We start from the raw sequence: 12430 nt of genomic DNA on the forward strand, positions 1-12430 counted from the left end.
TAATTTTTGTCCAAAGTACCTGCTGGAGTCAGCCAGAGCATTTCCATAGAGAGGCACTTTGCATCAGCAGCACCATGCTCCAGTGCTCTGGGAGAGTTTATAGTCCTGAGAGTTGAACACTGGAGGACTGACAGCTGTCCTTCATCACAACAGAAGACACAGAAATCCTCCTCATCAAAAACATGACTTTGATCTGCGTCCTCATCTGGACTCTCCTCTGCTTCACTCAGGGTGAGGAAAATCATTTTTCTGTCAGGTGAAAATCATCTGGAGTGTAGCTGAGTTTCTCCTCACCATCTCATGTCCAGTGTTTCTTCTCTCTCCTCAGGGTCTGAGGGACAAAATGTTGTTGTGACTCAACCGGCAGCCAAATCAGTGCAGCTCAGTCAGACTGTTACTATTGACTGTAAGGTCAGTCTGGCACTTTCAACATCACAATGCAGTCACTCATCACAGCTCTGCCTGTCCTGGTACCATCAGAAACCTGGAGAAGCTCCTAAAGCTCTGATCTATGGAACATCAACCAGATTTTCAGGAATCTCCTCAAAATTCAGTGGAAGTGGAGCAGGGAATGGATTAGACTTCACTCTGACCATCAGTGGAGTCCAGGCTGAAGATGCTGGAGTTTATTACTGTCAGAGTTATCACTGGATCAACAGTAAGAGCGTGTTCACACAGTGAAAAATCATCATACAAAAACCTCCCTCAGTCTGACTGAACAGAAACTGAACTTTGTTCTGCAGCTGGAATCTGCAGCAGACACTGATACAGTTCACTGAACACACACGTTAAAAACACACAGCATTTAAATTTATCAAGCGTAATTAACATTAAAACTATAAGAAAAAAAGGTGTGGTCCTTTAAATCTTTAGATAGTTGAGGAAGCTCTAACTTTAAGAAAATATTGGAATATATTTTTCAGTCAACTCTTGTTATGTAAATCGTGAGGACAAAAAAACAAAACAACACCAGCAGTAAAGCTTGTTTAATCCTTTTGTTCCACTTTTCAAACCCAATGAACTTTTGCATTAAAATAGACATTTAAATGAGAAAATTTGTTCTAGCCCAACTGATATCTATTATCTTGCTGAGGTCTGGGCGTTTCTTTAATGTTTTGGTAATCATGTGGTAGGAATGGACATTTAATATTAACCCTGAAGAGAACATAAGCACTGATGATTAAAAAAGGCTGATAAAACTAATTTTATACAGGTTTTTAGTCATTTTTAAAAATCTGATGTTTTATTTCAAATATATTGCTGATTAAAGAAAAATTAAAACCAAAGATTACAAAATGTTGATATAAGATAACCTGCTATAATCCTTCTAACAGCCATATGAAGTCTAGCAGCTTATTTTGTTGTAGCCCACAGTTAATGAATTATACAGTTTTCTGATATTATAATTAATATCCAAATCATTTTAATACCTGCTCTTGGATTCTTTTAAAACCAGGTCAATACTCATGGCAGATGAACAAAACCAATTTTTTTAAGAGATTTATTAGGAAAGACAAGATGATCTGGTCAAAAGATGATTTTTACATTGTGTGTGTCATCAGGTTACGAAAATCACCAATTTTAGAATCTTGCTGTGTGAACCATCATAAAGTATAAAAATACTGTCATGACCGTCTAGAGTGAGCACCCAGAAACAGACCGTAACAGAGATGAAGTGAATATTTCATTTTGGAGAGCTGGACTCAGAGTGAAAATGACATGTAGAAAAACAAAAATGAAGCATGAACGGATAGGGAAACAACCAGAGGGATCGAATAGGAGGAACCACTGATAAAAACATTATCTATCCCTCTCCTCCCTGGAGGGGAGGAGAGGGATAGAGAAGGCATGAGGACCAGGTGGAGGAAATCAGCTGATAAGGATCACTCAGGTGAGGAAGATGAAGGCAATTAGAGAGCTGAGGGAGGGGGAGAATGATAGACAGGGAGGAAACACAGAAATCTAAAAGAAACAGTTATATGGGAATGATATAGAAAGAGCACATCAATTTAAATAGTTGGGGATCTGGTTTGATAAAAAGCTTACATGGAAAATAAATGTAGACCAAATAGCGGAAAAGTGTAAAAGAATTCTAAATATAAATTGTGATGCTTGTGTGGCAGAGAATAGGGTTCTGTTGAAAAGCCTTAAAAACTGTGTACATTGGACTAATATGATCAGTTCCTTATTATAGATGCATAATATAAAATCCAGCTTTAAAAACTTTATCAAGAAAACAAGATATTATTTAATATCAGGCTTTGAGACTTTGTTGTGGAGCTATGAAAGCAACTCTAGTTTCTGCAGTAAAGGTTGAGATGGATGAAATGCCGCTAGACCTTAGAAGATCACAACTAGCAATAACTGACTTGGCAAATCTTAAAGGTCATACCAAAAACTATTGTCCACACAGTGTCCTCAGACATTGTCAATTGTTTTGGATGGGTAATTCAGAATAAAATTACTAATAAAGGAATGGCTAACTCTGAGATAGGATGTAAAGAGGTGGACAAATACAGAAAATAAATATTCAGGATACATTTAAATCTTTACTGATGCTTCTAAAGTGATAAACAATAAATAAGGCGTATCTTTTGTTTTCTAGATTTGGATGTTTGGATAAAAGAATGTCACATAAATGAACAATGTACACAAGAGAACTAACGGCAATTCTGACGGCGTTAGGATGGGTTGAGGAAGTAAGAGAAAAGGAGGTCATAGTTTGCTCAGACTCAAGTAGCACACTAACAAGTATTCTACAAACACATTCAGATTAAAGACAATATATTACTGCAGATATAATTCAGTCAGTTTTCAGGATTAAAAATAACAGAACAGAAATCAGGCTAATGTGGGGAATGAGTTGGCTGACAGGTTTGCAAAAAGTGCAGTATTGGAGACTTGAATGTGAAAATAAGAAAACATGAGATTAAGAATAAAATTAGGGTCTATGTTAAGAAGAAATAGCAAGAGCAGTGGGACAAATAAGATAAGGCTATCTTTTTTTTACAGTATCCAATAGAACGTGGGTGAATTCAGGACATGTAACAAAATAGAGAAAGAAGAGAATATTCTATCAACGATGATATTTGGTCACACAGGACTAAATGCCACACTTTACAGTAACCAACAGGCATCATGCAGGCTTTAGTGCGTATTGTTGGAAGCTGAAAACTGTAGAACATAGTTTCTTGGAGTGCCATAAATATTTACCTGAGCGAGACGTTTAAGTCAGGAATCTTCTGCATGAAAATAAAACAAATTAATAATAAATGAATTACTGTAAATTCATGTAGGGACATAGATTTTGATGATATTTTTTAGATTTTTAAAAAGAACAGGCACGTTGGATAGAATACAGTTGTGAGAGACAGCTGTGATCGATACTCCGGTGTAGAAGGAGACGGTAATGCATCTTGAAGTTGTTTGCCAACGGCCATAAAACCACAAGAAGAAGAAGAAACTAATATAAACAAGGTACAAACTAAACACATATTATAGAATAAATAACTAAAGACATGAGACATAAACACCAATTGATATAAGAAGTATAAAAGCTATAGATTTGCTTCAGTTTTAGTTAATAAAGGATTTTTTTTTTCAAATACAACTTTTTCTAAATATTTTTTTTAGGCTTTCTCATTAGACTGAAATGAGGAGGAAAGCTGCTGCTAGCTGAGCTCCATGTGACTGACTCTGTGTGTTTGCATATGTGTCCTGCCTCTCTGCTCCCAGCTGTTAAGAGGTCAGTGTTGATCAGTGGCTGTCCAGGCCTTTCAGAGCCACTGACACACCAGCAGCACAATGATGATGTTACTGACTCTACTGCTGACCACCCTGGGGCTCCTGCTTCACGGTGAGACTCTCTGCTCAGAACTGCTTCTAGGAAGAAATCAGCTTCAGGACAATTAGAATTCTGCCATCATGGAGAGATACTGAAACAAGATGCTGATGCTTTCTTTCATCTGTTCACAGATTATCAATAATTTACAATCAAATATAATTTGTCTCAATTGCTGTTTTTCATGTTTTCCAGGTTCATCAGCAGACATCATCCTGACTCAGAGTCCTGGAGCTCAGTCTGTTGCTTCAGGACAGACCGTCTCCATCAGATGTAAATCTAGTTATTCTACCAGCTACCTCCACTGGTACCTTCAGAAACCATCAGAAGCTCCTAAACTCCTGATTTATGAAGCTACAACTCGTCAGTCTGGAGTTCCAGCTCGTTTTAGTGGAAGTAGATCTGATTCTGACTACACTCTGACCATCAGTGGAGTTCAGGCTGAAGATTCAGGAGTTTATTACTGTCAGCAGAGTAGCAGCAGACCGTACACACAGTGATAGAACGTCGTACAAAAACCTCCCTCAGCTGGAGAGGAACTGATCTGACTCCACAGCTGCTCTGAAACTGAAACACTAAAAGCTTCCACAAAATGTTTATTTACAAATATATTTTTATTACTAATTAGGTATTTTATTGTTTTTTTCTGTTTAGGTAAGAATAAAAAATAAAGTCGAATTATTAATTATCAAAAAAATGTCATGTAATCCTTTGTTGAATTATCCATCTGCTATATTGAATTTTTTTTTGTTGTTGTTGTTGTTGTTAGATTGTATTATTTAAAAATTAAGAAAGTATGATGTGTTGGGAAGGATTTTAAAGGAATTACAATGTGGTAATTTCTTGCAGTCAAAAAATTCAAGCCTGGTCTTTAAAAAACTGTTAAGAGTTCAAAGTTGATCAGTGGCTGTTCAGGCCTTTCAGAACTACTGACATATCAATAAGATTGTTTAAACTGATTTATTTTGTCTAATGCTTTCATTATTTAAATTAACCATGACCATTTATTTTTAACTGAACTTTTACTTCAGTTTATAGCAGCATGGAAGCAATTCTATGTTGTGTTTTTAAATCTATAAGTTACCAAAGTAATGTGTCTGATTCAAGAAAGATAATTTCTGAATAACATAAATATTTTACAATAAAAACGTCAATCCTAGTCTCTGGATGGATAATAAAATAATGATTTATGACATGAAAATTAAAATCAGTGACTTCAAACAAACTTTTAAGCTCTTTAATAAAGTAGATGGAGACCAGGAGTTGATGAGTAAATCTTTATTATTGAATAGTGACCAACACGACAAAGCAAAGATGACTGAGTGAAACTAGAGAATAATCAGGAGAGAAAAAGTGAGAGCAGTCACAGATTAAAGCCAATATCAGTGTCTCAGAGAGTGCGGTCAGGACTGGGAACACTGGTCTCTCCTCAGCGTCTGTGTGACTGCAGTCTGGGAGCCCTGGGTGGCCTCACAGGTCACAGAGCCCACCTTCCTCCACTGGTCTGCAGGGAGCCTCAGGGTGCTGCTCCAGCTGTAGAGGCCGTCCTTCTGCAGCACCCCGGGGCTCCTGCTCTGCTCCCAGCTGCTGCTGCTGCTGCTGCTGTCGTCCACCTTCCAGGACAGACTCCAGTCTGAGGGGAAGCCCTTGTTGGCCAGACACATGAGGGTGGCCTTCCCCTGCTGCAGCTCCTCACTGGAGGGGGGCAGCACCGTCAGGGTGGGACGGGCATCACCTAGGAGACACCAATCAGGTTAGAGGACAGGAACCACACACCTGGTAATCAAAGAGCAGATATGGGAGCAGCTTCACTGTGTTAGAAATTACTATTTTATATTTCCAGTAAACATCTTTATCTGCTCCACCAGTCACTTCCTGACACATTGTTTCACTTCCCTTGAAGGAACCTCTCATGCATATCAGCACAGACTCGTCAGGCATCGTGAAACTTCTTAAAATGGATTATAAAGAAAAATATGAACTGAGATGTAAATCGACGTTGACTAGAAATAAACAAAATTTGAACTGAAATACTAAGTTAATTAAAAATGAAACAAAACATAATTTCTTGCCCTTCATGCCAAACAGTCTCTAACTTATTTTACACTTTGCAACAAGGAGGGAATAACAAGGTAAAACTGACCCTCATAGTAAAAGTAAATAATCAGATACTCATGAGCATCATTTAAATTTGACATCATCGAAATAATCAGAAATATAAACCTGTGGTGAAATTGCAAAACCAAACTTTTTTTCTTTGTCCACCATCATTGATTAACTGAGGTGTCTTTTCAGCCTCATTGTCCAAAGCTTAAAACACAAGCAGCAGTTTTAAGAGAAAAAGGTTTCAAAAATATTTTAGTGATTTTGAAATTAAATAAATTCATGAAAAAATAAGTAAACACTTACTTATGGACAGTTGGAAAAAAAACCTAAATAAATATTTTTCTGTATCCTAAAAATATCTATGTTATCATTTATTTCACAAAGATGTTAAAATTTGACAGATACTCAGAAACTTACTTCCAACATCCAGTCTGGTTCCTCCACCAAAAATCCTCCACAGTGATATAAACTGATGGAGTCGTACAAAAACCTATGACTGTTAGAGACACGGCTCTCTGACTCTGAACACAACAAACTGATTCTGGCTGAAAACACTAAACAAGTCATGTTGTATTTTTACCCATTGTAACCTGACTGAATTGTAAGATGTTATTTCTGGTCATGTTTCTGGTAAGAACTGGAGATTTTGTTGTTTACTCAATTAAAATAATAAAAGCTTAAAAAGTTTTTACAGCTCAAAACCTCCTAAGTTTAGAGACTAAAAACTATTTTGAATAAACAAACTCATGTAGTCATCAAATATATGAAATATTCAACTTACTTCCAACATCCAGTCTGGTTCCTCCACCAAACGTGTACCACAGTGATACAAACTGATGGAGCCGTCGTACAAAAACCTCTGACTGTTAGAGACACGGCTCTCTGACTCTGAACACAACAAACTCTACATGAACAGTTTCTGCCTGAAAAACACAGCTGGCTGATTGCTTTAACAATCAGATTTTTTTTTCATAATTTTGTTATATACCTTATAAATACAGTATGTATACACATGTGTTTCATCAAAAGAGACAACTGTACAAGAACTTTAAAATGAAAGCCTAATTTTTGGGGAACATATTTCTTCAGGAGAGAAAAGGACAAATAAAAAAAAAAAAAAAACATGGAACCTTATCAACACATTTTTTTCACTGAAAGATTATTGAACCAAATCATCAGATCCAAGGCCAGACAGAGGAGCGTGGCCTTCCCATCCTGCAGCTCCTCAAAGGAGGGGGGCAGCAGCATCAGGGGTGGGAGGACTGGACCCACTGAGGGAGGAGACAGGTGAGCATCATTAATGAACTTTGGTGACATCCAGGATTCAGAGCTGAGCTAAAGCTTTCAGTCTGATAAATATCACTTTAAACACATTCTAAATGTTGGCTTCATCGTAGTGACATAACTATTCAGAAAATATGACTCAGTGATTAAAAGATTTTATGTTCATCAAAGTCCTCACTTTACTAGTAAAATTGGAAAAGTAGAAATAAACACACACAGCCACAACGGAATCAGATTTAACTGAAAATGACTTGGAGCACAAGGTCTTCTAACACCATCTTTGAATGACAAGTTTCTTTACTTTAAATTTAGTTATTGTACCTTTTTGTGGTCTTTATTTAAAGCAAACAGTTAAAATCTCTCTACCTGAAGTCAATAAATTTAATGTGAATTTAGTCATCATATATAAGCTTATGACAAACTGGATATTTCTCTAAAATTCAGTTGTCTGGCATTATCTTTTATAAGTTGTATTTTTTTTCTAAACACATCACTAAGCATGAATAGGTTAGAACTTTTCATATGTAAAAATTATATTTATCAAATTTAAATTTGTCAGAATACTCTTATTCCAAATGGTTGTGTAGATTTTTTTTATCAGTAAATAGTCCATAACAGCAAAAACTAACAAATTAAGAAAACACATTCTAAACATTTCCATCCAATTTCTACATAAACTGATAGATTCATAAATAAAACCTCCTCATCATCACCCTGATCCCAGTTCCTGCTGGAGTCAGTCAGAGCATTTCCATAGAGAGGCACTTTGCATCAGCAGCACCATGCTCCAGTGCTCTGGGAGAGTTTATAGTCCTGAGAGTTGAACACTGGAGGACTGACAGCTGTCCTTCATCACAACAGAAGACACAGAAATCCTCCTCATCAAAAACATGACTTTGATCTGCGTCCTCATCTGGACTCTCCTCTGCTTCACTCAGGGTGAGGAAAATCATTTTTCTGTCAGGTGAAAATCATCTGGAGTGTAGCTGAGTTTCTCCTCACCATCTCATGTCCAGTGTTTCTTCTCTCTCCTCAGGGTCTGAGGGACAAAATGTTGTTGTGACTCAACCAGCAGCCAAATCAGTGCAGCTCAGTCAGACTGTTACTATTGACTGTAAGGCCAGTCAGGCACTTTCAGCATCTCATTGTGGCTCTGGGTCACGGGTCTGCCTGTCCTGGTACCATCAGAAACCTGGAGAAGCTCCTAAAGCTCTGATCTATGTGACATCATCCAGATTGTCAGGAATCTCCTCCAGATTCAGTGGAAGTGGAGCAGGGAATAGATTAGACTTCACTCTGACCATCAGTGGAGTCCAGGCTGAAGATGCTGGAGTTTATTACTGTCAGAGTTATCATTACATCAACAGTCAGTGGTTGTTCACACAGTGAAAATTTATTTTACAAAAACCTCCCTCAGTCTGACTGAACAGAAACTGAACTTTGTTCTGCAGCTGGAATCTGCAGCAGACACTGATACAGTTCACTGAACAAACACAATGAACCCACACATCATTTAAATTCATCAAGTGTTATTAACATTCAAACTATAAGAAATAAAAGGTGTGGTCCTTTCAATCTTTAGATAGTCCAGGAAGCTCTTACTTTTAGAAAATATTGGAATATGTTTTTCAGTCAACTCTTTTTCTTTAAATCGTCCATCCGTCCGTCCGTCTTCTTCCGCTTATCCGGGGTTGGGTCGCGGGGGCAGCAGCTTCAGTAGGGAGGCCCAGACATCCCTCTCCCCGGCCACTTGGGCCAGCTCCTCAGGAGGAATCCCAAGGCGCTCCCAGGCCAGCCGGGAGACATAGTCCCTCCAGCGTGTCCTGGGTCTTCCCCTGGGCCTCCTCCCGGTGGGACGTGCCCGGAACACCTCTCCAGGGAGGCGTCCAGGAGGCATCCTGACTAGATGCCCGAGCCACCTCAACTGGCTCCTCTCGACGTGGAGGAGCAGCGGCTCTACTCTGAGTCCTCCCCGGATGACTGAGCTCCTCACCCTATCTCTAAGGGAGAGCCCAGACACACTACGGAGAAAACTCATTTCAGCCGCTTGTATCCGGGATCTCGTTCTTTCGGTCATGACCCAAAGCTTGTGACCATATCTGAGGGTAGGAACGTAGATCGACCGGTAAATCGAGAGCTTCGCCTTTTGGCTCAGCTCTCTCTTCACCACAACGGATCGGTACAGCGCCCGCTTCACAGCAGACGCTGCACCAATCCGCCTGTCGATCTCCCGTTCCATCCTCACCTCATTCGTGAACAAGACCCCAAGATACTTGAACTCCTCCACTAGGGGCAGAACATCCTCCCCAACCCGGAGAAGGCACTCTACCCTTTTCCGGTTCAAGACCATGGTCTCGGATTTGGAGGCACTGATTTTCATCCCGGCCGCTTCGCACTCGGCTGCGAACCGCTCCAGTGAGAGCTGTAGATCACGTCCTGATGAAGCCAATAGGACCACGTCATCCGCGAATAGCAGAGACGCAATCCTAAGGCCACCAAAACGGATCCCCTCAACACCTTGGCTGCGCCTAGAAATTCTGTCCATAAAAGTTATGAACAGAATCTGTGACAAAGGGCAGCCTTGGCGGAGTCCAATTCTCACCGGAAACGAGTCCGACTTACTGCCGGCAATGCGGACCAGACTCTGACACCGGTCGTACAGAGACCTGACAGCCCTTATTAAAGGGCCCGGTACTCCATACTCCCGGAGTACCCCTCACAGGATCCCTCGGGGGACACGGTCGAATGCCTTCTCCAGATCCACAAAGCACATGTAGACTGGTTGGGCAAACTCCCATGCCCCCTCCAGAATCCTGCTGAGGGTATAGAGCTGGTCCAGTGTTCCACGGCCAGGACGAAAACCACACTGCTCTTCCTGAATCTGAGATTCGACTATCCGATGGACCCTCCTTTCCAGAACCCCTGACTAGACCTTACCAGGGAGGCTTAAGAGTGTGATTCCCCTGTAGTTGGAACACACTCTCCGGTCCCCCTTTTTAAATAGGGGGACCACCAACCCAGTCTGCCAATCCAGGGGAACTGCCCCCGATGTCCACGCAATGTTGCAGAGCCGCGTTAACCAACATAGCCCCACAACATCCAGAGCCTTAAGGTACTCCGGGCGAATCTCATCCACCCCCGGAGCCTTGCCACCGAGGAGCTTTTTAACAACCTCGGCAACCTCAGCCCCAGAGATGGTAGAGCCTGACCCAGAGTCCTCAGGCTTTGCTTCCGCAATGGAAGACGTGTTGGTGGGATTAAGGAGGTCTTCGAAGTATTCCGCCCACTGAAACACAACGTCCCGAGTCTTTAAATCGTGAGGACAAAAAAACAAAACACCAGCAGTAAAGCTTGTTTAATCCTTTTGTTCCACCTTTCAAACCCAATGAACTTTTGCATTAAAATAGACATTTAAATGAGATAATCAGTTCTAATCCAACTGATATCTATGATCTTGCTAAGGTCTAGGAGTTTCTTTAATGTTTTGGTAATCATTTGGTAAGAAAGGGCATTTAATATTAACTCTAATTTAATATTAACTCTAAGGCTGATAAAACTAATATTATAGAGGTTTTGAGTCATTTAAAATCCAATAAGTTTTAGTCCAAAAAATTGCTGATTAAAGAAAAATTAAAACCAAAGACAACAAAATGTTGATATAAGATAACCTGCTATAATTCTTCTAACATCCATAAGAAGTTCAGCAGCTTTTTTTATGGTCGCCCACAGTTAATGAATTGATGAAATTTTCTGATATTATAATAAATATCCAAATAATTTTATTACCTGCTCTTGGATTCTTTTAAAACCAGATTAGTACTCATGGCAAGTGTACAACACCAAAATATTTAAAGAGATTCATTAGGAAAGACAAGATGATCTGGTCAAAATATTATTTTTACATTATGTAAAAGGGAGCCCTGCGACAGACTGGCGACCTGTCCAAGGTGTACCCCGCCCCTCGCCATGTGAACGCTGGAGATAGGCACCAGCAACCCCCGTGACCCCATGAGGGATTAAGGGGGTCAGAAAATGGATGGATGTAAAAGGGAGAATAATACATAGGGACAAAAACATGGAACTCTAAAAGAAACAGGATACAAACTATACACATATTAAAGGATATATTACTAAAGACATGAAACACCAAATCATTTTACAAGAATAAAAGATATTGAATTGCTTCAAGTTTATTAATAATGGAGCTTTAATAAAACTTTTAATAGTTCCTCCTACAAACTTTGTGATCTGTTTGAGGAGGAAAGCTGCTGCTAGCTGAGCTCCATGTGACTGACTCTGTGTGTTTGCATATGTGTCCTGCCTCTCTGCTCCCAGCTGTTAAGAGGTCAGTGTTGATCAGTGGCTGTCCAGGCCTTTCAGAGCCACTGACACACCAGCAGCACAATGATGATGTTACTGACTCTACTGCTGACCACCCTGGGGCTCCTGCTTCACGGTGAGACTCTCTGCTCAGAATTGCTTCTAGGAAGAAATCAGCTTCAGGACAATTAGAATTCTGCCATCATGGAGAAATACTGAAACAGGATGCTGATGCTTTCTTTCATCTGTTCACAGATTATCAATCATTTACAATCAAACATAATTTGTCTCAATTGCTGTTTTTCATGTTTTCCAGGTTCATCAGGAGACATCATCCTGACTCAGAGTCCTGGATCTCAGTCTGTTGCTTCAGGACAGACAGTCTCAATAAAATGTAAGACCAGCACGAGTGTACGTAGCTACCTCTACTGGTACCTTCAGAAACCATCAGAAGCTCCTAAACTCCTGATTTATTTAGCTTCATCTCGTCAGTCTGGAGTTCCAGCTCGTTTCAGTGGAAGTGGATATGGTTCTGACTTCACTCTGACCATCAGTGGAGTTCAGGCTGAAGATTCAGGAGTTTATTACTGTCAGCAGGGTGATAACACACCGTTCACACAGTGATAGAACGTCGTACAAAAACCTCCCTCAGCTGGAGAGGAACTGATCTGACTCCACAGCTGCTCTGAAACTGAAACACTAAATGTTTACACAAAATGTGTTTATTTCTTTACTCGGATAGTTTTTGTCACTAAGTAGTTTTTATTTTTATTCTCTGTCTAATTAAAAAGACAAATTAGAAATGAAAGTTTTCACAGTTGTTAAACTTTTAATCATCAAAAACTAATTTTAATAAATTTCTTTTTTCATTCATCCATT

The 12430-nt window shown here is 39.8% G+C and overlaps 5 gene segments (V, D, J or C); 4 read left to right on the top strand and 1 right to left on the bottom strand.

Annotated features, from left to right (window-relative positions):
• Positions 1–144: 144 nt before the first annotated feature.
• LOC105925097 lies at positions 145–681 on the top strand. The segment is given in 2 exon segments: positions 145–231; positions 329–681. Coding segments are annotated over 2 exon segments (402 nt in total).
• Positions 682–3672: 2991 nt separating this feature from the next.
• LOC118565499 lies at positions 3673–4341 on the top strand. The segment is given in 2 exon segments: positions 3673–3856; positions 4037–4341. Coding segments are annotated over 2 exon segments (357 nt in total).
• A 763-nt stretch (positions 4342–5104) lies between these two features.
• Positions 5105–7264, bottom strand: LOC118565443. The segment is given in 3 exon segments: positions 5105–5576; positions 6729–6780; positions 7100–7264. Coding segments are annotated over 3 exon segments (549 nt in total).
• Positions 7265–8083: 819 nt separating this feature from the next.
• On the top strand, positions 8084–8620 carry LOC118565444. The segment is given in 2 exon segments: positions 8084–8170; positions 8268–8620. Coding segments are annotated over 2 exon segments (402 nt in total).
• A 2877-nt stretch (positions 8621–11497) lies between these two features.
• Positions 11498–12190, top strand: LOC118565492. The segment is given in 2 exon segments: positions 11498–11687; positions 11868–12190. Coding segments are annotated over 2 exon segments (360 nt in total).
• The last annotated feature ends 240 nt before the right edge of the window (positions 12191–12430 follow it).

Source organism: Fundulus heteroclitus, chromosome 13 (genome assembly GCF_011125445.2).
Source record: "Fundulus heteroclitus isolate FHET01 chromosome 13, MU-UCD_Fhet_4.1, whole genome shotgun sequence".
NCBI classification, from domain to species: Eukaryota; Metazoa; Chordata; class Actinopteri; order Cyprinodontiformes; family Fundulidae; genus Fundulus; species Fundulus heteroclitus.